The 27,894-nt window shown below is 38.1% G+C and overlaps 1 protein-coding gene across 1 annotated transcript in view; it reads left to right on the top strand.

Moving 5' to 3' along the window:
* The first annotated feature begins 3,034 nt into the window (after positions 1-3,034).
* Positions 3,035-27,894, top strand: part of GAMMA CA1 (gamma carbonic anhydrase 1) — a 36,929-nt gene continuing 12,069 nt past the window's right edge. Inside the window, exons 1-2 of the mRNA XM_077377602.1 lie at positions 3,035-3,316; positions 7,022-7,165. Of these exons, the coding sequence (XP_077233717.1) occupies positions 3,202-3,316; positions 7,022-7,165 (259 nt within the window). The 5' untranslated portion in view covers positions 3,035-3,201. The remainder of the gene's footprint in view (positions 3,317-7,021; positions 7,166-27,894) is intronic.

Below are 27,894 nucleotides of genomic sequence, written 5' to 3'. Positions count from 1 at the left end.
GTAAGATTGTTATGCGGACTGGAATAAAAATCGCATATAATTTTAAATTTTGCTTTTCGATATTGCAATTGCCCAATATCCTAGAGTATAGATTAGTTAATTATGTTAATCAAACATAAAGAAAATACCTCTCTGGAGAAAAAATCAGGAACCATGCTACTTGATCTACTCCTCGAACGGTTGCGATCGTTCTAAATGCCGCGAACCCCGCAAGCTGAACCGATGGATTCTTTTTCTTTGCTAGGACAATTGTGGATGTGAATAACTCTTACTAACCTCTTTAAGGTTTGATCTAATCAGTACCTTTGTTGTGGATAATAGAGAAATTGATTGGAAGGCTTTCTCTTTGGACCTTTTCAATTGGAATAGAGATAGATAGAGAGAGATATGGAAAACGATTTTTCAAGGGGGGAAGCAAGGGAGAACGAATTTTAGAGTATTCCTCACATCAAAATTCGTTCAGCCTTCTCTCATTTATAGAAAATAGAGTTTTGGTTTCATAAATCGTTGTTTCTTTCTCCCAATTCCTATCAAATTGAGAAACCAACTTAAATTGATACTTCTCGAGCCCGTTGGAACTCTCCCAAACATCCAAGGCTATGTGCGGACACCCTAGATACATGGGAGAACGTGTATGAAGTCTCTCGCCAGCCCTTATGGCCTTATCCCATAAGAATTGGTGTTGGAAACAAATTACTTGCTTTGTAGTTTCTACAATTTAGCAATTCTTACCCAACAAGGAGTTTGAGTGCAACTCAAAGTCCTTGAGCAACTGAGACTCTTTTCCCCAGCTCTCCAACTGATTTGGGAGTGTGGTGGGCCCCTCAAACCTTATCAAAATATGTAGTTTTATCCCAATTCCCAATTTCGTTATAATTCCTCAACTTTTACAAAACCGGTTTGGGAACAACTATCCTCATTCAGATTACACATTCTTATGCTTATTATTAATAAAATCAATAATAAATAATAATGTATAATAATTGAATAATTAATTAAGTTATTTCGGCTCCAATTTATCTTCAAAAAATCTCTTACCATTTCTTGTTATTTACTTAACAAAGACATGTGTGTGTGTATATATATATATATACTTAATTAATATCCACATTAGTCTATAGGATCATATCCGTCCGTGCAATTACATAAAATGAGGAACTCTGATCTGTTTGGATGTTAACGGGTCATTCGAGTCATGAGTGGGATCGTCACAGGGATCCGACGGTGGAGCCTGCAGAAACCTATGGTGGGCCCCACTGTGATCTTGCTCTATAGTTAAACTACACTCGCATTAGGTCAGCGACCTTGACCTTCATCGAGACGTAATCTTGAAGATGATCGTCAGATCATCTTACCCCTAATCACATTATGCATGTACAAGTCCTTTATTCGTAATTACATTGACTGAGTTGAGTCATACGGGAGGTGGACACCATTTACCCCATTGGCCCACTCTTGGTATACCATTTTGGTCAAGCGGTGTTCGGCCTCCAAATGCATTTGTAAAATCATTTGAAAACAATTCAATGTTTTATAAAACTTTCCGATAAACATTTTATCAAATCCGCCTAACCTGACCATATAATAGGCCGCCGCTCTGACAAAATTGTAGATGTTAATCTATAAATTTTAGGGCGAAAATCCCTTGTTGAGTATCACTATTGGTCTCAAGGATTTGCTCTAGGATATAGCTATTTTCGAATGTGACTCTAAAATAGAATCACTATAAGATAAACTAAGACCATAGAACGGGCTGACAGACCAATAAGATCCCTCAGGTCTAAGGACATGTAAAGGGTCTCGTCTGGAAGACCAATAAGCTCCAGTCCTGTTAGTACAATGCGGTGTATCTACAATATGTGGCATAACATTTATCTATCTATAATCTATTTATCTATCCATTATATACACTAAGCATGTTTCTTTCCGTTGTCATTTGTCTTTTTTTCAAGAAATTTTTTTTTTTAAAGAAATTTCTTCCCATGAAATTAGGTGCTAATCAGTCAGTTTTTGTATTCGAGTTGAAATGAGTAGTTATCATGTGAGAAAAAAACTCCCCCCCCCCAGTCTAACTGTCTTTTAGATTTCTCTTTCGGCAAGGTTGAGTTGAAATGGAAAGAAAAATAGTATTTACGAAGAGAAAATCTCGACCGGCTAATATGGGCCGAAAATCTCTCAAAATATATATTAGAGAATCTCGCCTCTTAATTTGTAGGATTTTATTCATTATTTTGCAAACGGCGTGCTAGCTGTAATGGAGAGAGAGAGAGATGATTTTGAACATGTTTTCTGAAGTGATAAAGATCAATGTTTTAGCAAAATTTTTCTTAGGGCGCCCCCATTTTTTTTTACTAGGGACAGCTAGCTGCAGTGTATTTATGATTGCAGAGGGGTTGATGTACTTTACATGGGAAGGATTCAAGGGACCTGATTGCCGCATAGACCGCAACAGGCTGTCCCATGTAAAGAAACGGGGCGCATTTATCATTTCCCTTTTTCTTATGCTGGAATTTTTCCCACACCTCATGCATAGCCTGGGTGGGCCCCATAATTTTTCAAATATATTTCGATTAAGGGAGACAATTTTTCGCCCCCAGTAGGATAATACACCCCCCTTTTAACGTGATTTGACGTCAAAAAACGTTAAAGTCTGCCCACAATTCACTTTAAAAGTGGGGTGTATTATCCTACAAGGGGCGAAAATATCATCTCCCTTTGATAAGGGGAGACCTATGAGTGAGTGGGCCCTCTATTTCCACTCAAATCCATGCCGAGGATGATGGGTCCACCATCGTACACAATGTTATTTTGGCAATAGGGGTCCCACCTACTCCACTCAAATCATGTAGGATGTTGCTCACTATTTTACCTCATGCCTTGATGGGTGGGTCTCATGATCTCCACCCAAGCACATGGGTCCCAATATTTGACACCCATGAATATCATGGGCCAATAAATGCTAGTGCTATTTGTAAGGGATTTGGTTAAATGCTAGGCTACTTTTGGACATTTCACTTCCAAAACACAGAACCTCGTTTCTACCCCTGACCCTGACCTTGGGATTTTTCTGCTCTCTCTTTCATTTCTGGGTTGCTCTCCTCCCACACTTCAACACGAAGAGGAAACAAAAAAAAAAAACCCTCGATCCAAAACCTATTTTTCTCTCACCCCTAGAGCTTTAAATCCCCCTTTCTAAAGAAGATGGGTACATTGGGCAAAGCGATCTACACCGTTGGATTTTGGATTCGTGAAACTGGCCAAGCCATCGATCGCCTTGGCTCTCGCCTTCAAGGCAATTACTACTTCCAAGAACAATGTATGATTATTCCTTTTCTTCCTAACACTAGATTATATTTTCATTTACAGTAATTCAATTCAAGTTTCTTATATTTTCTTTCATTTTTCGCATCTTTTTTACTGTCCTTTTGTTTTCTTTGTGGCATCGAGTTCGGTTTAGGGTTTTTCTTTGGTCCAGTTTGGATTGCAAGATAAACATTCCTGACAGAAAATTTTCTTGAGAAAATTTGTTATTTCTATGATTTAGAAGAAAATGATATGATTATGGTTAATTTAGAGGGATATATTATCTTAAATTGAAGGTCTCTCTAAATAAAATGTGATTAGCGGGCGTTTGGATACATGGATTATATAATCGATGATTTTAAAAGCTTGGATTTTACAAGCTAAAACCTGGATTTTATAAGTTAAAACCTGAATTTTATATGCCAAAATCTGGATTTTACAGTCCTAAAAATGTACAATCCAGATTTTAGCTTATTAAATCCAGGTTTTAGCGTGTAAAATCCAGGATTTTACAATCTTCGATTATAAAATCCTCGTATAAATAGAGTTGGTTCAAGTTAATTTTTTTTTTTTTTTTTTTTTTTGTGATTAAAAAATTAGGAAATTTTAGAAATATTTTTCCTTTTAAAACTTCTCTAGAAATTTCCTTGAAATCCAAACAGGGGGCCCTAGGGTTTATGAGCATTTTTATTTGTTAAATCCATTTTGTATTGCTTTGGTCGATTGAGGAACCACATGATACACACACTTCTTGCACAAATATGTGTGGTGGAATGTCTTCTCCATGGATTCTGGTCTAGTTCGGGCTTGCGATCTAACTGGATTTTGGTTCCAATTTTTGTGTATACTTGCTATTAATTTTCACACAAATTGTGCCCAAAATTTAATAAGATTGCACACCCACACTAACCTTCTATAGAATATTGTTGTATTGTTTGATGAATTATAGATATGAAATGTTCCTCACTTGCATCGAACCTGATCTAGCTTATTCTAATTGATGAGGTGATGGTTGGAAATTAGTTTTTTTTTTTTTTGTCAATGATGAAAGATACTTCAGTGAGACATAAAAGTGCTGAATGCATCCTCCTCAAGGATGTATCATTACTGGAAGCTTACTAGTTGGGTGGGACACTCTCTTTTGCAGAAGCCCGCTTCAGAGGCTGAATTCTGCTCATTTTCCAAATCTAGTAGAAGCTTGCTTCCCACATGCTTCCTCTTAATAAAGAGTGCACATCATATTGGGTGATTATTTTTTCTTAAAAGAGTGTTTTATCCTTTTGATAATGCCATGGATCTGTTTGGATGCCACAAAAAACCTGGAAAAGCATGGAAAGTAATCTTTAACAGTCAGATTTTTTCCGTGAAAGGAAGTTGATGGAGCATTTGGTTTACCGGTAAAGTTATTTTTCGAAAAAAGAAAAATACCTTGCCGTGTTCTTGTTGGTTGATCTGGAAGCCCATTTTCCATTTTTTATTTTTCGACCGTTTCGAGAGGAATACGGCGAAATCCTCTCTCTCTCCCCTCCCCCCCCTCTTCTCTCTTCTTCTCACACACACATCGATATTTCTCACTGCTTGTGGCTCGCAGGCTCGGTTTTCTCATCTCCGCTGAGATTCTCCTCCCTCTATTCATCTTCACCACTTTGATCGTAAGCTTCTCAGGCGGACCTAAGAAATCGCAGCAACGGTGGACACCATTTCCCTCTGATTCGTACTCATCATCTTCAGAAATCGAAGGGAAGCGCCCAGCTGCTTGGAAACTTCAGCAAAAAAGAAGAAGAAGAAATAGTTCTGTAGAGAAGACGATCAGAGCCATTTCTTTTTTTTCCCATTTTTAAGAAAAGTAGGTTCCTGTAACAGAGCACTAGAATTTCAGAAGGCATGATTTTTTGTTAAAGCGAGGATATCAATTTCCAAACCTCGCTGCCCAGATTTTTCTGCACGGACGTAGATTCTCGCTGCTTTAATTTCTCGCACACTCTTGGTAACCTCTGCCCATAACTCTCTCTTTCCCTATCCCTGTCAGCCAAACATAGCCTGGACTTGGAAAACTCACTGATTGCAACAATTTCCATTCCTTGTTGGCCACGTCACCGTTTCCGATTCTGACTTCCCTTCCCGCATCCAAACAGAGCCTAAAGGAGTGTATTCATAACTTTAAATTTTTTCTTAAGTTAAAAAAAAACTCGTGTGGATCTTTTTTCAAAAAGTTAACATTCAATCGACATGAATGAAACATGTAAAATTATAAATTCCTAAAACTTGTATTTCTAATCAGCTGCAAAGTAATCTTTACTAGTTTCAACACTTAAACTACATTAATCCCTCCTCCCTAGGCCACCATGATTCTATCTCTTTCTATATGCTTCTAGTGCTTCCATTGAAGCTTATTACATGCTTCATGTTGACTTTAAATGACTCCATATGCATTCCCTCTTTACTTTCCTTGGAGATTTTTTCTTCTCTCATTTTATCTTTATCTAGACCCCTCACTTCCCACATCGCTTCTTGCACTCACTTCCTATTCTGGAAACTATGGTCAACAACCTTTCTTTCCCCTTTTCTCTTAGTCTCTCCATTCTTTCTCATCATTCTTCTCTTCTCTGGCTGAATTTACATCAACCTCTTATTATACTAAGAGATGATCTTTGTTGGGAAGAAGAGCCAGTGGCCCTCTGAGCTCTCGGTTGGAATACCCACCCAATTTGAAGTGCCTATCACAACTGAGAGATGAGGTTAGCTTTCCTAGTTCTCTACCACTCTTTCTCTATCTCTTTACTATGCTTATGTGGTTGAACAGACCGCCATCTATCTTTGACTCAGAGCTCTTATTGTAGCTCTTCAAACGGTAGGTGAAAGAAACAATCAAGATTTATGAATTGGATCAGACTTGCTCATTGCTTCTAAATATGTCTGGAAAATTCAAATGCCTATGTAAATTTTTCATAGAGCTGAATGAAATGTAAGTCACCTTGAGGAAGCATTATCAATGAAGACTATTTCACGCATGAAGGGAATCAAATGTGGTTGCTGATAAGCATTCTGAGTCCGATTTATCTTTTGATGCCGAAGAGATAGACCCAAGTCAAGCCCCTTCTAATATTATTGTGATTATTGTTGATGATTGTAATGGGGAAGTTTGTTCTTGGATGTAATTGATCACCTTCTCTCCATTAATAAATATGATTGGTGATATGTCATACCCTAGCTATCCTAAAAAAATCTCCATGGTTTTGAGTATATTCTAACAATAATCATATTCACCGTGTGCATTGCCGTGCCTTTCTTCTTCGTTTTATTTTTATTTTGTGTCAAAGGCACTTCAGTTGGTCATGTGAGCTTTGGACTAGAGTTAAGATGTTGCAAATTTTCTTCCCCAGCAGTAAATGTTGATATCTTGATCTGGACCATTTCTATGACCAGAAATTGCTTTTCTCTGCTGTTGTGTCGCTGGACGTTATCGTATGTTATATGCAACCTTGTGTTTTACATATTTTCTAGGCTTTAGGTTTTAAACGTGTGCTTAAAATCCATCGTGTAACTCACCTAGTTTCTTCTTATTACTTTTTTTTTAGAAGATAATTTCTTCTTATTACTTATGTTTACTAAATTTAAACATGTTCTTCTTTGTAATGATTTATCGTATTCATAGCTCACATTTTTGGAATTGATGTGTGTCACTATCTAATTAATGCTCCTTTTCATATTGTTTCAGTGTCGAGGCATCGGACGCTCATGAACATATTTGACAAAGCCCCTGTTGTTGATAAGGACGCGTTTGTTGCTCCAAGTGCATCTGTCATCGGGGATGTTCATGTGGGACGCGGATCCTCAATTTGGTATGGGTGCGTGTTGAGAGGTATGTTGCTGTGCATCTTACCTATTGACATTGCTTTCTTTGAAGGGATATTTGTTTTTCTCCTGAAGTACTTGGTTTTCTGCTGTTGCTCAATAAAGTAGCAAAATTTGTACCTTTTATTGTAAAATTTTACAATATCAAGTCATTGACTTTGGAAGCCAAATTCTAGTAGAAATTATCTTCTGAATCATAGATCCACTTGTAAATCATTGTCAGTATTACATGGTTAATTGTGTAAAACTCACCGTGCTGTTTAGAGATCCTTAATGTTTTGCAGTGAATGGGTATTTGGTACTTTGTCTATCCAGGTTTTACCAATAACACTAATGATCGTAATAAATAGAAGGCTCAGCTGGTTTTGTGAGCATCTGTTTGCATGCATTAAGGTCTTTGATATTGAAACCTGGACTGATTCAGAATTAAAGAAAGTTGCTTATGTAAGACTTACACATAAAGAAAGTTGCTTATGGAAGGTCATTATGTAGTGGTTGGAAATAACTCATAAGCTTATGTTTTATTATGGTGCATACATGTCTTATGATTGTGTCTCTATTAGTAGTGGCATTTCTGTAATGCCTTAACTGCCGTTATGTATATGAGTGACTGATTAGGGATTGGAAATTATTATGGGAGGCAATGCAAACTCTATGAACAGCTGGGTTCTCTCCTCTTCTCTTCACCTTTTGCTATTTCTTCGCACATCAAGTTTATAGTAGTTTTAACATTGTATTAGAGCTAAGATGATAGGAGATTCAAGAGGAGATCAAGCATCTCGATCAAAAGTGGTATTTCATTCTTCCTCCTTTTGAAACCGTATCCCTTCTTCCATCTTTTCTCAATCAAAAGAGTAAGCCTTCTTCTGTCTTTTCAAAACCCTGATTCTTTTCAAATCTCTAAGGAATTCTTCGATAATTCAGCTCAACCTCATCACCAATTCAAAACCCAATTCGAAACCCCAATTGTTTTCAAATCTCTAAGGCAATTCTTCGTTAATTCAGCTCAACCCCATCACCAATTCAAAACTAAATTTTCTATTTGCTATCATTCCCTATTTCTAAACCCTAATCCACCCTCTCAATTTTGAGAGGCCAATCCGCCACTTTCTGAACTTTAAACCCTAATCCATCCCCTTTTCAATTTTCAAAATCTTAATTCATTCTCTTTTCTCACTCAGGACCCTAATATGGCCCTATCTCTAATTCATAGCCCTAAACATTCCACATCCTATTTTCGAAATCGGGCAGATAGCGGAAGTCTGATACGAAATGCGCGGATACGGTGGCGGAAGCTCAAGGTTAAGGGCTAGGGAAAAGGGGAATGAAAACTAAGGCAAAGGGAATTCAAAGGGTAGTTGAAAGGGTTAAAAGGGCTTGGAAAAGGGTCTAAAAGTGCCTAAAAGGGTATGGAACGAATAGAAATCTTTCTTGAAGGGTTGCTGGTTATGTAGGGAAATCTATGAGGACTAATTGGCTAGAGGTGAAAAGGTGAAGGTTAAAGAAGGAATCTTGATTGGTAGTTTTGGGTTTCAAGAAAACTATGAGTTCAAGAACCATTGGTTAAAGATATCAAGATTCTTCTAGGGTATTCTCTTTCAAATCTTTCTACAGCTCTTTGTTGCCTAGTCCTGTGTCTCCAATTGAAGCAAAAGTGTGGAAAATCCATTCTCCGCCCTCGGTTTGTACCTTCAGCTAGGCGGGCCATCAAGGGACGAATTCAAATGATAGATTTCCTCAGAGGTATGCTACTGGTCGACCACTATGCATTGTGTATAGCAGCAGGAGAATCAGTGGATCCCATTTTCATTCACTGTAGAGTAGTAAGGGAGTTATGTAGCCGTATTCTTCAAAGGTTCGGTATTCTTGGGTTTTCCCTTCCACTCTTCAAGAATTGCTTCAAGGGTGGTCATAGGTGCCTTGGAGGTGAAAAGGAAAGGTTCTTTGGGACGCGTGTCTTGTAGCTACTCTGTGGGTTCTTTGGAGAGAGAGAGATGCCCGGGTATTTGACGGAGTCTCAAAATCACCCTCTTTCCTTTTCTTTAAAGTAATAGCCCTGACTATTGCGTGGGCAAGGTGCCTTCCTCTCCTTTTGTTTTGTATCTTTCGATCTATGGGAGGGATGGAAGGAGATTTGTTTTAGTGTGGAGAGGAGGGATACGATCATTTAGGAGTGGCAACCCCCAACTTAGGGCCTGCTAAAATTAAATTTTGGCGGATCCAGCTTGGATAACCCAGGACCGGCGGGTATAGAAGTTCTTTGAAATTCAGGAGGTGAAGTCTTGTGGGTTTTTTCAGGGCCAATTGGAATCGCAGATTCAAGTGAAGCGGATGTCCGAGCTGTCCATCTGGGAATAAAAAGTTTAGCAAGGGAGGATCTGAACAAGGTTTTGGTAGGAGGAGACCCTCTTAATACTGTAAGGTGGCTAAGAGGCTCTCTTGTCCCGCCATGGAGATTTTCTCATTTTTTTATGAGATCCAGGATAAAAGAGAAGGCTCGTCATGCATGAAATCGTCAATCATTTTCATGCATGTCAAAAGGTCTGCAAGCCACCTCGTAAATGGAGACAACAGCTGTTGTCTCCATTCACGAGGTGGCTGGTCTGACGTGCGACAGACCAGCCGCGAAAAGCCTTTTGCGATGGACCTTAGCAAATCCCTATATATATATATTAAAAATGTCAAAAAATTAATGCACATCAAATCAAAACCATCCAGAAAGCCCACGCAGTTGCTGCTCTGAGTAAAGAGTTCAGTTCTTATTTTGTCAAAAAATTAGCCAAGTTTATGATCAACTCAGTCAATTATCTAAAAATAAATAAATAATTAAGAAAAAGCAAAGAAGGGTAGAAAGCAAATCAATTCACATGTCACAATCAGTTCTAAACATCTCCACTAAGAGATTGTAGTGAAAACCAAAAATTAAGTTGCTTTTAGAAGGAAATTACAAGATGTGAACAATATTAGGATTTTGAGGGAACTTATATATAGCCAGCCAATCAATTTCCAACAAGATTCTGAGACCTCCAACAAAGTAAACAAAGAAACAAATGTAGATCCAGAATCCATCTATCATCATACCTGAAATAGGACAATACTTCAATTGTAGATGCAGATGTTACAACGTTGGATTACTAGGTTTAATTAGGAGCCCGTTGTTACAACCTTGTGTTCTTTTCTTCTGGAACCAAATTGTAGAAGCAATTAGCTCTGTAGTTTCTCTTTTCTGCTGTAACATCAGGGGGAAAGAGAATGAAAGCTGCAGTTCATGTAATGCATTTGCATTATTGTTTCTACAACTTTACTATACAATGTATCTACAAATCCAAGCCTTGCAGGATGACATAAAATGATGGTACATAAAAACATGCATTACACATGGTAACAAACTGCAAAAAAGAAAGCAACATTTTGCCTCTACCACTATTCTTCCACAAATAAAAGAGTTGAAATGAGTTTGGGAAAAAAAAAACAATAGCTCCCATCCAAATAAAATTTATGCAATCCAGATAGAACAGATCTTAAAAATATGAAGCACGAGTCTTGATCCTAAGAAGGGAACGAGATATGAGGAAGAAGAAAATCAGAAACCAATTATATCCATTTCCAGAACAACAAATTCAAAACCCTAAAATCTCCATCGCCTGAAAAGAGGGCGAAGAACTCACATGTGTGTAGATGGAAGCACATCGAGAAATGCTTTTTCAAACTGCATAGGACGCTTCAGGCGAGAGCGAGCGATCATCAGCTCTTCCTCCCTCGCTGCTATTTTCGTAGCTTCCATCCCGTTATCAGCTTCCTCCATTAGGGATATTTGGATGGCCGGAAATGGTTTTCGAAAAAAAAAGAACAATAGCCCTCATCCTAATAAAATCCATGAAATCTTGATAGAGAGGGTTAAAAGAGTGGAAAATACAGAGGACGGAGGGAAATTTTCTAAAGGGAGGGAACAAACTCTCCTTCTCATGCTACACTCATAGTGGAGTGTAGCATGAGAAGGCATGCTACACTCCACTATCAGTCCCATTTCGAGAGGGAGGGAGGTGACATTAGGGCTAAAGCTGGAGGGGAAAAAGTGAGTCACGACGACTTTTTAAAGTATCACCAGTTTATGCGAGACAATTTCTTGATTGTTTATATTTATACGGGGAACTTTAAGGCCTTGTCGGGCTGAAAACACGCGGATTCGGAGAACTTGCGATTGAGGGGTAGTTTCAGAATTCCTCTAAAAAGGCACACGCCACTAACGCGTTACTCTTCAAGTCTTCCAAAGGCCGCGCAAATCCTTCGTGACTAAAACCCCATAAAACATCTCTAATTCAAGTCTAAAGCAAACTCTCCGTAAATAAAATTCGTCCAACATGAAGCAATTAAAATTTTAATAAAACTAAAACAATGAGTAATTTTAATCTAATGACAAATTCTAAAGCGAGTCACGACGACTTTTTAAAGTATCACCAGTTTAAGTGAGACAATTTCTTGATTGTTTATATTTATACGGGGAACTTTAAGGTCTTGTCGTGCTGAAAACACGCGGATTCGGAGAACTTGAGACTAAGGGGTAGTTTCAGAATTCCTCTAAAAAGTCACACGCCACTAACGTGTTACTCTTCAAGTCTTCCAAAGGCTGCACAAATCCTTCGTGACTAAAACCCCCTAAAACATCTCTAATTCGAGTCTAAAGCAAACTCTCCGTAAATAAAATTCGTCCAACATGAAGCAATTAAAATTTTAATAAAACTAAAACAATGAGTAATTTTAATCTAATGGCAAATTCTAAATAAAATAAAAACCTAAAGCAAATAAATTGGGAGATGATATTTTCACCCCCTCTGCAGTATGCATTCGTCCCCCTTATAAGGTGAACAATTTTTGACGTCAAATCACATTAACAGGGGGGCGAATGCGTACTGCAGGGGGGTGTGTGAAAATATCATCGACCTGGCTCCTTATGAGTCAAGGACCGTTGATTATTGCGCCGTTTGATAACTTGATGATCTTGAATTGATCGGCCTTGGAAAATACATGATCTGGCATCTTCTCGTGTTGGTTGTCGATTCAGGTGATCCGTTGGTCGATCCGATGGTTCGAAATGGTCCGATCATGGCCATATAGTTCTCGGCCTTCGAACGCCATAGATGCACCTTCATCACTTAGCCCATCCTCTACTCTTACTAGAAATCCTAATATCTCTTTAAAGTCTATTTGAAACCCTATCCCTCAATTCACACATCTTCCTTTTCCAATAACCTCCTATCTTACGCATATCTAGCCCAACTTGTTACTCAAGGTAGCTCGTGCTATGTGAAGAGAAGAGGTGATTCCACCATTGAAGAAGAAAAAACCAACTTCTGGGAGAAGAATCTAACATATGAAGAATGTTATGTAGAGATCCACTGTCGTGTCGGAACTCGGAAGTACTTGCTCGATAGCACTACGAGTCCCATTTACATCAAATCTGAATCTCTTTTCGTACAAATTCGCATGGATCTTATTGACTATTGCATAGGCAACCTCTTTATTGTTGTGTTTCGCAGCAAAATCAAGGGTCTCCTTGACCAATTTGCTGCCATTCAGAGGCCCCTCGACGAGCATGAGAAGACATGCTACACTCCACTTTGGGAGATGATTATGTGATGTTAAACACTTCGATCCTCACGAGCCAAACTCCACCTATTTTTGCTGATTTGCGTGTACTTAGCTTCGACATGAGGGTCTTATATGTGCTACAAAGGGATTTGCAAAGGCTCCTACCTCACACGTTACCTCCCCATAACTCTTGAGATTCTCAATACTGTATGTTCTTCCGGTCATGGCTGTGGACAGGGTCATGTTCGAGGCAACTACTCCAATCATCAAGGATGATGCTCCCCAATCAGTCATAGTAGTTGTACTACCAAAATCAGGAACCTGACAAAGTCTCCTACAACATTGGGCTACTATTTGGACACACCCAAGGTTGCCATCCTCAAGGGGTCCCTTCTCGTGGCGTGTCCTTCACAGTCCATCGTAGAAGTTTTCTCAGTGTCATCATCTCTATATCCATCCATAACCATCATAGTTTTGCACATACTAATGTCTGGGGTCCTTCATTCTTTAGTGCCCCAACCCTTTATTTCTCTATGTAATAAAGCTCCCAAGAACACATTTCATCACGATTGTCCACTTGGGAAGCATTATGGATTGTCCTTTTTATCATTTAATTAAATGAAGAATACTTTTCGTTTTGAGTTGATTCATTCTGATTTTTGGGTTCTACCCCTTATCGCTTCTCTATCTGATATCACGCTTTTATTTTGTCTTTGTGTATGAATTCACTCGGTTCACATGGATTTTCTTTCTCAAACATAAGTTTCATGTATTTTATATTTTCAATTGGTTCTTTACCTTTATTAGTGAGCTCTATATGTCTATAACACATATCAAACATACTACGAAGCGATTGATGCGGATAATACACCTCCACAATGTTTCAAGAGTTCTATCATCCTATTGGGATTCAACAACAATTCTCCTTCCATCATACTCTCTTAGGTTTTTGTTGAAAAAAAGTAAAAATAGAAAACCACTGCCACATCACTAAGATTGGCCTTTGATGTTCCACTGCCACTTCGAAGCACCTCCTTTTTTTTAACCCAAAATTTATCCAGGGACCCGGGCTGACAACTTAAATTTTTTTGATACGAAAGAAGAGTACAAAGAGAGGGACATACCACCTTAACTCAAGGTCCACAAAACCAGTACAAAAAATCTACCTACTACAAACGATTGGAATGCAAGAGTCACAAAAGTACACGAGGGGACATACTACCTTACTTCGGGAAACAAAGAACCAACAAATACACAAAAATCCTACCTGATATGAATGCTAGGGATTCCAAGGAATCACATTTCACAACGCCTTTAGCCAATGTAGAAAGATCTCTCCATGGCCAAAAACATTATTTTTCTTACACTTACCAGCATAGTCAGCAAGGTGATCCTGCAACCTGGTTATCCTCTCTGAACAATTGTCATTTTAGGCTTGGAGGATCCTTAGAAACAATCCTGTCAATTAAGACCTTGCTATCTGATTCCACCCAAACATTCAAGAATCCAAAGGCTTTACAATATCTAAGGCCATCCAGAATGGTTCTAGCTTCCGCCTTCGCCTTCGCCTGGATATTGCTTCCCATACTATATTAATGAGAACACAAAGATAATCTTTCAAGGTTCTGAAAATCTGAATCGAATCGTAAATCGTAAGAGGGTTCGAATCGCATCTCGAATCGTAAATCGTAAGATTTTTTATATTTATATATAAATGAGAAAAAATATTAAAAATATAAAAGGATAAAAAATAAGAATAAAATGAGTAATTACCTATTCTTCATTCAAAACCAATAAATTAAATATAAAAATTTATTATTAATAATCCAAAGCGCAAACTATATTCATCATACAATAAATCACTAAACAAAGCACAAACTATATTCATTATATAATAAATCATCATATAATTTATCACAACGGTAAAGCACTTACTCAAATCTATAATCATCACCATACAATTAATCATCATAAAAAGAAGTGCCAGTAGTAAACAAAGTATATTGAACTGATTTCCATATTGAATAAAAAAAAGCTCTCAAAATCCAAAAGAAAAAGGAAAACCGTTGTTGTTTTCAATGTAACCTGAATCATTGAAAAAAACAACGATTTTCCTTCTTTAAAAGTGTCATGTCTTAATGAACTAATTTCATATGAACAATGGTTTCCCTTCTTCCTTTCCTTCTTCTCCTCCTCGTCCGCCTGGAAGAACAAACCACCAGCAGAAAAGGGTGTACAAACCGCAAGCAGGTGTAGCAGAAAATTGCAAGCAAGTGTAGTGTAAAACACGGTTTATGGGATTTAGGGTTTTCTTTACTTGTTTATAGGTTATAAGTCGGAGCGGGGGGTTTATATGATTTATTTCTACTCGTAAAGGGCCCACCACATAAAAATAAGTGAAATTTTTTGTAAAAATCTCACTAAGAATCATAAAAATCATTTGAATTATGCGATTTTTATGAAAATGATTCTTCCTTCTTATTTGAATCGTTCAACCATCAATTCGATCTGAATCGTAGGTTTAAATTGTAAATCGTATGATTTTAACATGGCCTGCAGGCATGATTTCTAACGATCCCACGGCCTCCAGATACGTTGGGATTGTCCTTTGATGCCTCATCAGTATTCAATTTTAGCTCACCTAGTTTGGGTCCTTCCCAGCACACTCAAGTAACTCATTAGGCTTTTTGAGGGTTTAAGAAATATCTCAATGACGTCAAGAGCCGTCTCTTCCCAAGAAGAGCAATCGAAGCTTGAGAGAATGGATTGGCAAGCATTTTTTCTGGGTAGTCATAGCTTTATTTAACAAACTGATTGGCTTTTAGGAACCCTTCATGCACTTATTGCATCTTTCTCGCCATATCTCCCAGGTTATAAGTGAAGAAATGACCTTCAGAGCAAAACCGAAAGTTGACTTACTTTGTCTCTTGGAAGCTCAGACCACTGAAGCAGCCTAGCGATAATGGATTAGTTCTCAAGAAGAGGCACCCCAAGATGGATAGAGAAGTGATACTGTATAGCCGTCGCTACATTAGTATCAATGAATACATAATTCATCTCCTCTTCTTTAGGTATAACACAACACATACATTTGAAGGTAGAGGAATGAATATATCCTTCAATCGGCTATCCGTAGGGACTGCATTTATAAAAACTTTCCAAATGAAGCATCCAATTTTTCACTAGAATATCCATCCAAATGAATGTAGTCCACCACTCCACCTTCTCTTAGGAAATTTAGTTTCGCACCATATTCCATGCTGATTTAGTAGCGAAGTCACCCGATTTATTAGTAGTCCAAACCAGCACATCTTCAGTAGCAATTATCCTGATCACATATGATTTAATGGCATCAACAATTCCTTGCAAAATATTATGCTCTAACTGAGAAAGATTCTACACTCCCATCTTCATTTATAACATCCTTGACCCATTACTTCAGATGTAACCACTCCCAGTTGGTAACTTGATTAATCAATGGGTAATTATCAAACCATTTACCAGTCCAAAAGGCAACATTACCTTTCCCTTTGATTCATCTATTGTTACTAATCCACTCGTCTTTCATCGTAACCAAATCCTTACATTGCTTGGAATCAATTGTTTTCCTTTCTGTAAGATAGAGGCTTCCGCCCACTCTTTAAAAATAAAGATAGAAGCTTCCACCCAAAGTGATTCGAAGCACCTATAGATAGAGACTTTTCAAAATGCTTCTCGCATTATTAACGTGTTTTCATGACCATTGTTGCAACATGTCGCCATGTTAGAATATGTGAACGAAGATACTATGCTACTGTCACGCCTCAAAACTTCAAAAGACACTACACTTTCAAAATGAGATAAAAGTTCAAATGTACACTTAATCACGCTGCATCTCTAAATTTGAAACAACTCTTAAGCCGCTTCACAAAAATATACCAACAGGAACTAAGCTCCAGCAAAGTTTCATAATGATATGAGTGACATAAATCACTCAATAAGTAACTGAACCATGACCGAAGGTTCAAAATTTCCCTTGAAAACATCACTTTAACAGGTATACAAATCCATAATACAGAAATCAATCTATCGTAGTTCAAACGATTATTCGATGTGACCGTTCTTACAATGAATTACCGAAGTTAGGTTATTTCTAAAATGAAACACGTATAATTCAAAAAGTACTCACAAAGCTTTTTGAAAATGCACTTATCTTTCAGAAATTCACATCCTTATTGATCAGATGGGGCCCAATATACCAACTGGCTAAGGTTCAAATAACACCACATCAATATATAGATGGCTTTACATAATCTTCACTGCAGATGAGGCCAAATAGGACTATAGATTCAGATATCCTCATTGATCAGATGGGACTAGATATATCATAGGTTGACATTTCCTTATTGATTATGAGGCCAAATTGCCTAGCTAGAGGTTCAATTATGTACATACTCCTATAAAAATCAAAAGCCTTGATCAATGCACATAACTTGACATAACTACATATAGATAACCCTAGGATTGTAAGGAATTAGAACATAACAACTATAAAAACAGTTACATACAATCAAAATCCTTAGATTTCTCTTTCAAATTTCCCCAAGAAACAATAATAGGTGGATGAATTAGAACACATAAACCATAGAAACAGTTGCATGCAGTCAAATTCGTAAGATTTCTCTTTCTAATTTCCCGAAACAATGATAGATAAAAAATGAACAAAAGAACTGAAATTGCAAGGAATTAGGACAGGAAGATCACAGAAATAGTTGCTTGCAGTCAACATCCTAAAATTTTCTTTTCAAATTGATGGAAAGAGAATCAAAGTTTTAAATTTCGGTTTTAGTTTCGGTCGTTGTGGATCGGTCGGCACGGAAACGGAAACATTTTGGCTTTTGTGGAAATTTCAGTGAAATCTTGTAAAATTATGGAAATGCATGGAAACATGCAAATGATGATAGTTTAGGATGAAACTTTGGAAAATGCTAGAATAAGCACAAATACATACTTAGAAATCATCACATAAGCAAGAAAGCCATCCACAATGGCTTAATCACATCGAACACCTAGTAACATGTGTTGTCACTCATGTCTGGAACAATAAAGTCAATAAAGAAGTTCATTATCATGAAGTATAAGAAAGTATAATGACCAGTCTCTCCTCTAAGGACCCAACTCTATGTCAATACCACATAGCGTTAAAAGCTATTATTTGTCCCATCCCATGCCTATATGACATTCCATGCATAAGATACAGTTATTTTACTGTGCAGTTCAATGATGTTGCCTACCAAATATCATTCTCTACATTAATGAAATGAAAGGAAATGCAAATCACAACATCTTTCCATTTTTTGTCATTCCGGCCATTTCTGTCAAGTTTTGGGAATTTCGAGAATTTCAGTCAAAATTTCAGGGACAGAATGACGTGGAAGGAGTTCATGTAGATTTCGTTTTGATGGGGATGGAAATGGAAACATTTCGGTCGTTTGGGGAAATTTTGGGAAAATTTAAAACCATGAAGAGAACAAATCAATCATAAAGACAGTTACCATCAAAATTTAAGATTTTCCTTCTCTTATTCCCTGTTTACGCTCTCTGATGAAGATGTGTTTTCTTTCGTGAGACGGGGGTTTTTAAGTCGGGCACAATTTGGTCATTTATTTTACCGAAATACCTTGGGAAACTACAAGTCGGTCATTTATTTTACTGAAATACCTTGGGAAACTATGTTATTTACAGAAATACAGGGGATTAGGTATTTACATGTAAATAAGGGAATACCTCCATTTGGACTCAATGAAAATAGTCTCAAGACCCAATTATAAAAGAATAAAAATATCAACTTCCTAGTTTTAGTAAAAAATACGTCATTTTCGGTCTTTTTTGGTTGGGTCAAAATCATAACTTCCAAACAATGAGATATTTTGCCAATTTGAAAAATTCATATATTCTATCATACCCAAACATTATCTTTTTTTTTTTTTCATCTAGTTGGGCACGGGTCAACACAAGCATTTCAGCTGACAGAGAAGGCTGTGATGTAGGACATGTTAGGGAAGGCAACTTAAGTATGCTGATTTTATCATAGTTGAGGGAAATAAAGGTTCTACGTTGTGGGTTTGATCAATATGGATAAATATATGGCAAGAGAATAGGGAATAGGGTTGTGGGAGATAAGGAACATGTAATATGGTGGATAGTTGGGACTGTTTTGGTAGACTGTGAGGGTTGTATGATGGAATAGTCGAGTGAGACTATTCATGGGACTGTTCAGACTGTGAAATAGGACTCTTTACTATGGCTGAATAGGTAAGTGGTGGCTTAAGGATAATTGGTAGAGGTAGGTTTACAAGTGTAGGTGAAATTTTTCTGAAACGACCGAAATGTTTCCGTTTCCATCCCCACTGAAACAAAATCTTAATGAATTTCTTCCATGTCATTATTTCCTTGGAAATTTTGAAATTTCGACCGAAATTTCCGAAATTTGAAAGAAATGGTCAGAACGACAAAAAATGGAAAGATGTTATGATTTGCATCTTATAAAGTTTTTTCTTCTCAAAACCAAAATAAATCCTGCCATAATCTGCTGTAAATTGAAAAAACACTGCAAATCAAAGAAACACATTTTTCCTCGTAACTCTATTATGGTATTGACATAGATTTGGGGCCCTTGGAGGGGAGACTTGTCATTGTACTTTTTTAGACTTTATGACATTGCACGCCTTTATTGACTTTACTGTTCCGGACATGTGTGACACTGCATGTCACTAGGTGTTTGATGTGATTAAGCCATTATGAATGACTTTCTTGTGTATATGATGGTTTCTATGTATCTATTTGTGCTTATTCTAGCATTTCCCAAAGTTTCATCCTAAAATTTCATCATTTGCATATGCTTCCATACATTTCCATGATTTTACAAGATTCCCACCGAAGCCGAAATGTTTCTGTTTATGTGCCGATCGAAACTGCAACTGAAACTGATCCATAGTTACTAGAAACTTCATTGTTAGATGGGAAGCTTGCTTTGGATGCTAAGTTCTTTTCGCTTCCCACATGTTTCTCATACACTTCCTACACTTATTTATTTTATTTAAGAGTACTCTTCCTATTTGAGTGATTATTTTTTTCTTAAAAGAGAGTGTTTTCTCCTTTTTATAATACTGAATGAACATATATTTAAATTATAGTATATTTTTAAATATACATATACTTGCGAACCTTGGGATAAAATGGAGAGGTTGTACTGGGACCTCTTGTCCCCATTCTTATTTAATAAATTCTTTGTTAATTTTCAAAAAAAAAAAAAAACTTGCGAACCTCCTGAATGGCACGATTCCAGCGTTCTTGACGAACCTGAAGAAGCTGAGACGCTTTAATCTTGCTTATAATCTGTTTGCCGCTGGTCGTCTGCCGTCTGATATCAGTAACCTAGCGAAGCTCGAGCATCTTTGGCTTTCAGCCACGAACCTTGTCGGAGAGATTCTTGCATCTATCAGAAAGCTCGTTGCTCTCAAGAACCTCGATATGTTGAGAAATCACCACTCTGGCAAGATTCCGGAGAGTATTGGAGGTTTTCATAGGCAATTCACCGTAGAGTGGAACAATGGATTTCCATGCTCCCGAGCCTCGACCTTTATCAAATTTGCTTATCTCCCACTCGTCCCTTAGTTCTTCATACTTGCTTCGAATGACTTCCCTTTAGGCTGTTCTCTCATGCAAAAGTCATCCGTGAAATGCCATTCCGCAAAATTCCGTAGCAAATCCCTCATTGTACTGTACTCATTCATTATATTTTACTTTAATTTTGAAATTAATTAATGAATAGAGTTATTTTTCCCTACATTTTGCATTTATTTGAATCATATGTATGTGGTTATGTGCATTTTAAGTTTAAAATGGATCTTACTGCTTCATACATCCGCATCATTAGGTGTTTGATTTTGTTAAACTATTATGGATTGTTGTCTTGCTTACGTGATGGTTTCTAAGTGTGTATTTGTGCTTATTCTAGAATTTATGGAGTTTCATATTAAATTTTCACCATTTACGTACATTTCCATGGACTTTCTTGATTTTATAGGATTTCCACCGAAATCTATGGCCGAAACTGACATGTTTCCATTTTCATGGTGATTGACATGCATATACTGAAACCAACATTTAAAACCTTGCTTAGATGATGTTTGTTAGTTTGAGAGATGTTTGATTGCTGAACTGAGTGAGAGATATGTGCTGAAGCATATTGCTCAATTCTTGAAGAAATTTCAAACATTAAACATCAGGCAGTCTACAACCAGTCAATGTAACCCCTATGGTTACCTTTTTCTTTTAGAGTTAAGAGAACATATTAAAAAAAGGAAAGATACAAAAAGAGAGAGATGAGGCAGCCTTTACAACAAAACCATCCACAGAAAGAAACGAAAGTACTAGATGATCAAGAGGCAGTGTACCTCGAATCCATAAGGATTCTCTCTCAATTACCTCTACAACAAGCCTTTTCGCTATCTCATTATCACACCTAGTGTCACGCCCCAAGCCACTCACAAACATATTAATTTACAATCACAAGGCTTCGGGGTGCGACAACGCCACATACTTGTAAAGTTGCCTTCACAAGCATGCAAGACTAGCAATAAACAGAACCTTGCTCAACAAATTAAATCCAAATAACCATTCAACTTCAAAATAAATAAATCCATTACAATCCATATTCAATTTCTCTCATCCCCATGCTAAAGAAAATAAAGTAAATGAGTCTAAAGCTCTCTAATACTCACTAGTAACCTAAGAAAGCAATTAATGAAATCTTCAGATAATCCTCCCTTGCTGCTCCAACGTCAAGTTGGATCACGCCTCGGGATCTGAAATTGTTAAATAAGGGTGGGCTAAACGCGCTCATTTTTTTTTTTTTTTTTGAATGGTAACAGAATTCATTAAAAGAAGACTGAGAAGGTCCCCCTTTCAGTACTAAGACACACATACAATCCAAGAAAGAGAATTACAACCCCGCCATATGCAATTAGGGCGGAAGAAAGTCAAAAAGCTCTAAAACTTGCTTAGAAACTCCATCTTTTGCCAACTTATCTGCCATTGTGTTAGCAGATCTTCTCACATGCTATTATAAAATCGAAGGCCCTTCTGAAAGATCTTTTGTCTCATCAAAGAAATGAAGAAATCTCCACGGAGGAATCAAAGAGCCCCTGAGCCATCTTATAACGTTAAGCGAATCTCCCTCTACAATACAACTGCCTAACCGATCCCTTTCCATGCTCAGAATGCCTTGGTGAACTGCTCTTACCTCTGTTTCACTCGAATCTGCTGTGCCGATTGGACCAGAGAAAGCCTTAACGACCTCTCCGGCGCAGTCTCTCTGGACACCACCGATCCCAGCAGGGCCAGGATTACCTAAACTGGAGCCATCGAAGTTTAACTTGACTAGCCCCTTAGGGGGAGGGCGCCAGACCTGAGTCGTAACAATAATATTCTCCTTACTATTGCATACTACTCTCCATCCCTCCCACAGATCGAAGGCCGAAATAAATTGGAAAAGCGGAAGAACCCGAGCCCAAGAGATAGTTAACGAGATGGCCTTGATGAATAAAAAATAAGAAGATTTAGCTTTACCTTCGAATACTCTATTATTCCTTTCAATCCACAGAACCCACATTATGGCCATCAATGAGAGCCACAATAGAGTTTTTCCTTTTTTCCTCCATGGATTACATGGCCAACCTTCGAATAATTCTTTAAGAGAGGAAGGAAAAACCTAGTTCATTCTAAACGTTTCTAGCATCCTTCCCCATACCTCACGAGCTACTTTGCAGTGGATGAAGATGTGATCTACCGACTCCCCTGATTCAATACACAAAGCACAATGATCGATAATCAGCATATTCCTCTTTCTCAGAAAGTCCACCGTTTGGATCCTATTGCCTATCGCTGACGAGCCAAAGAAACAAACTCTTAGAGGTGCCTTTATTTTCCACACCCTTGCTGCCAATGGATTTTCGTCATAAGGAATTAGGCTTTTATAAAAAGACTTGACTGAAAAGCAGCCGGAAGAATCTAAAACCCAAAGCCGTTTATCCACCCCTGATAAGCTGATGTAATTCTGTTCAAGGACCTGAAAGAAATTGAGCACCGAAGGCATTTCTCTATCAAAGAAATTCCTCCTAAAAAGAGGTTTCCATATAACTTTACCAGTTATTCTCTCATAACAATCATTCACTAACGCTGACTTATCCTCAGCAACTAAAAATAGATCAGGGAATAAATCTTTCAAGGGGGAGCTAGAGCACCATCGCATGGACCAAAAGGAAATCATGTCTCCAGAATACATTCTGTATCTAACACCTCGATCAAAACTGGAATTTAGACAGAGAATATCCCTCCAAATTGTCACTCCAGGTTTGCACAAGCTATTTAAAGAAATTCAGTTACCTGGAGCAACACCATATTTCCCTGATATCACTTAAGCCCAGAGTCTCGATTTCTCCTCCCCGAACCTCCACAGCCATTTTCCCATTAAGGCTTGATTAACCTGTTTTATCCTTCTAATGCCGAGGCCTCCTCCTTGGACTGGCTTGCAAATATTTTCCCAACTAACTAAAGCCAAATACCTCTTCTTCTCCGATCCCCCCCACAAAAATCTTCTCTGAATCTGTTCAATGCGTTTAGCTACATACACAGGACATTTAAATAAAGATAACTGGTAAATGGGAATATTGGACAAAACTGCCTTAATCAAGGTTAATCTTCCTCCTTTGGAGACCAAATTCCTCTTCCATGTATCAAGTCTTCTTTCGATTCTTTCCACAATGGGATCCCATGCACTTTTGAGAGGACGACCCATCCCCAAAGGCAATCCCAAATAGGAAGAAGGCAGACTTTCCAATGGACAACCCATAATATTGGCTAGTCTAGAGGCTTCTGCCTCATCGATATTCATAGCATACAATCTGGATTTTGAGAAGTTTGATCTGAGTCCTGTAACTATTTCATAACATCGGAGAATCGCCTTGAGGTTGAGAATCTTTGAGGCCTGGGGGGAACTAAAAAGTAAAGTATCGTCCGCAAATTGTAAATGCGACACCTTGATCCCATTCTGGCTGCATTTAACCCCTGAGATCAGACCCTCCGATCTTCCTTTCAACATCAGCACGCTCAAAGCTTCAGCTACTATCACAAATAGAAAGGGAGATAAAGGATCCCCTTGGCGCAAGCCTCGCGAGGATTTGAAAAAACCTTTTGGAGAGCCATTAATAAGAATGGAGAACCAGGCCGAAGATAAACAACTTCTGATCCAACCCCGCCACTTCACACCGAAACCCATCCTTTCAAGAAAATAATCTAAACAGTGCCAATCCACTCTGTCATACGCTTTTTCCATGTCCAGCTTACAAATAACACCTTCCTCACCTGATTTTCCCATCCAATCCACCATTTCATTTGCCACCATCGAGCAATCCAAGATTTGTCTCTGGCTCACAAATGCACACTGATTCTCGGAGATGATAAAAGGAAGGACCATCTTTATTTGATCCGCCAATACTTTTGACAAAACCTTATAAATACAACCCACCAGACTAATAGGCCTGAAATCAGAGACTTTCACCTCACCTTTAACTTTTGGCACAAGAGCAATAAAGATGGCGCCAGTTCCTCTGTCCAACTCCATGCCATCATAAAATTCTGTAAAAAATGACAGTATGTCATCCTTCACACTCTCCCAACAAATCTGGAAGAATGCAAGGCAGAAACCATCCGGCCCTGGAGCTTTGTCACGATTCATCGAGAAAACCCCTTTCTCCACCTCCTCCTCCGAGAATGGCCTTTCCAACACCGAATTATAATTCTCATCAAGAGATTTAAAAACCACCTCGTCTAGCCTAAGCCTGACTATATTTTCCGAAGAATATAACGATCTGTAGTAGTCCACAATTTCCTTGGTAATCACATCTTTGCTACAAGATAAAGATCCCTTAACCTTCAATGCCTCGATTCTATTGTTCCGCCTTCTGGCACTTGCCATGCTATGAAAGTAAACAGTGTTTTTATCACCTTCTTTTAGCCAATTTACTCTGGACTTCTGCCTCCAAGATATTTCTTCCTGTAGGAGAAGAACTTTGTGTTCCTCCTTGACTTTTCCCAGATCATGCAAATCATCTTCTGAAGCTAACCTTTCCTCGTCAGCCATAGAAATGTCCCTAATTCGATTTTGTAACCATAATTTTCTCTCATAGATTGCCCCTAACCTGTGGGAATTCCACTCTTTGAGCCTCTTTTTTACAAATCTGAGTTTCTCCGCTATAATAAAATCCGCCGCCCCTTCAACCTTGTATGATGCCCACCATCCCCCCATCATCTCGTCCACTTTCAAGATTTCTAAGCACGCTAAATTGAATCTGAAAGGGGAGGGCCCCCACGAATCCAATCTTGGATCCAACAAAAGCGGGCAAAGATCAGAAACTGAATGAACGAGCGCCTTCTGACACACTTCCGGGAAAAGGGAAATCCAACCATGGCAAAACAAAAAACGATCTAATCGATTTTTACTGTAATTTCTGGACTAAGAGAATTTAGCCCCCTTCAACGGAATATCAATCAATTCATTCTCAGCAATGAAATCTGAGAAATCAATCATATTCTGAGTAGTTCTTCTACACCCCAGCCTTTCTTCTACACTTCTGATTTCATTAAAATCTCCCCCCAAACACCAAGGATTAACCCATTTACTTCTAATCATAGTAAGTTCCTCCCACAGCTGACGCTTCTCCATCCTATCTGTAGGACCATAAATTCTTGAGAAAGTAACCATAACCGCTTCTCCCACCTTTCTGAGAACTACTGAAACGGAAAACTGGCCTACCCAAGACTCTTGAATCTCTCATTTTGATTGATCCCGCATAACTAAAATGCCTCCTGCAGCTCCAACAACATCCAGAGATAAGCAATCCCAATTCGCATTGCCGCCTAAACTCTTGACTATAGATCTGTTAACCGCCCCCATCTTTGTTTCTTGGATGCAAACTAAAACCGGCTTATTAATTTTTACTATTTCTTTAACCTGGGCCTTTTTTTCTAAAGACCCCAAACCATTTACATTCCATGATATTATCTGCATGAAAAACCAGACGACCGCGTAACACTTCCCCCTGAGCAATTTCTTCTAAGACCCCTCACGTTACGAACATCCTGCTTTCTGGCGGTAGAGTCTCCATAATTCACATCCGATTTTAGTTTTGCTAGTTCCCGTAACAACTTCCTGACGCCTTCAACACTTGAAGGATCTGAAAAGCTCCGATGATCCATTTCTCTTATCTCCGCAACTCTGAACATAGACCTTAGCTGATCTTCCGGGCCCGAGTACACTCATGTGATGTAATAAGAAACTACACTAACAGATGTGGCATAAAAAACAAAAGCAATCAAAAGACAGTAAGGCATTCAATGATAACAATGATTGGTAGTTCAATAGGCATCAATTTCAGAAATAAGGCATCATTCAATTTCAATATTCGATATGGGTGTCAAAATTCAATAGGTCAGAGTTTCTTGACACATCGATAGTGCTATGTTTATTGATTCGATATCTGTCTACTATATGATAGTAATTACACTGGCCAGTGGTATCTAAGTGCCAAAGGTATTATGCATTCCCCCATTGGCTAAGGGTCCAGAAATAAACTAGCATCTCAAGAAAAACCGATTCGATATTCAGAATGTTAGGTATTCAATAGCAAGTGGTTCAAAAAGGGTCATAATGGGTGTACAATCTCAATCTATAAGATTTCATGGTTTCCAATATTGAATAGGGTGCAATAATCAATAATCTGAATTGGTTTTCAAACAATAAAGTATGTGAACAAAGAGAATATTGTTGAAAAGGGTTTGGGGTAACCCATCAGTATAATCCCTTATTACTCACCTTGATTGAAGTTCGAAATCCTTTTCACAGAACACCTTGGTTACCTACAATCAATATTATGAGCATTTCCCATGAGTTCCATTATTAATACCAGTCATATGGTACTTTTTACTATTTTTAGAATTATTATTATTTTAAAGTTTCCAAAACTTCTTGAAACTATTTTTAACAGAAAGAACTCGTTTCCGGCATGTCCGTAGAGTACAAGAGCGTCGAAAACGGACAAGAAACGAATACGTTATGAATTTCCAAAGTTTTCACAAATTCCTGCGTTTGGACGCCCGAACAGACCTTCGGACGCCTCTTAGATTTTTCAGAAAAAACCCCTCTCGGGTTCCTGTGTTCGGACGCTCTTTCAAAATCTTCGGACGCCTGCTTACATAGACGGGGTTTTTCTCGATAATTCCAGATTCGTCCCTGATTTTTCTAAAACTTCAACGGACCATAACTTTTTCGTTTTAGCTCTGATTCGCGCGTGGTCGGATCCGTTGGATTCGTATCAACGAGAGGAATCCATCTAATCCAATTTCACGCTAAAAATCCTTAGATCTAATTACAAAAAATTAATCAAAGCTTTTAGGGTATAAGTCCAAAACTCAATTCTTAGGGTTCTATACACCTTAATCTCCGTTTGGTTGCTAGGTTTTTTTTTTCCTAGGATTTATGTGGGAGAATATTTAGTGGTCACATCAGCTTTTTCTTGGTGACATCAGCAAAATCTTGTCTTGAAAATGGTGGTCTCTCTTTCTCTCTCTACCTTCTCTCTCCACTCATCATAATATCTTTCTCTAATTAATGCTTGTCCCCTCTTTTGTCTCCTACCTTTACCCACATAAATCCCAGGAAAAAAAAAACCCGGCAACCAAACGGAGCAAGGGACCTATTGATTCATCCCTTAGATTATCGTATATCATCCTAACATCTTAATCTTATTCCTCAATCCTTCGATTTCTTGTTTTAGTTTTGTTTAATTACACCTACGAATTATAAAGGTGGGTTTAAATTCTTACCTTGATTCGCGTCTCCAATTTCTTGGCCTCGATCTTCGTCTCCTTCGATTCGCTTCTCTCCCTTCTATCGCTGCAGAAACGATTAGGGTTGGAGTTATGTTCTGCAGAACCCTAAAGGATGTATTTATAGTTTTTGTTAAAAGTTCTAACCCTAAACGATTAGGGTTTCCAAAAGACAAAAACACTCTCCCCTTTCAAAGGGGCACGGAATTTTAAGTAGGG

Source organism: Tasmannia lanceolata, unplaced genomic scaffold (genome assembly GCF_043159265.1).
Source record: "Tasmannia lanceolata isolate RefF3 unplaced genomic scaffold, GAP_Taslan_0.1 ptg000004l, whole genome shotgun sequence".
In the NCBI taxonomy this organism is placed as follows: domain Eukaryota; kingdom Viridiplantae; phylum Streptophyta; class Magnoliopsida; order Canellales; family Winteraceae; genus Tasmannia; species Tasmannia lanceolata.
This window is presented reverse-complemented; position numbering and strand designations above follow the sequence as displayed.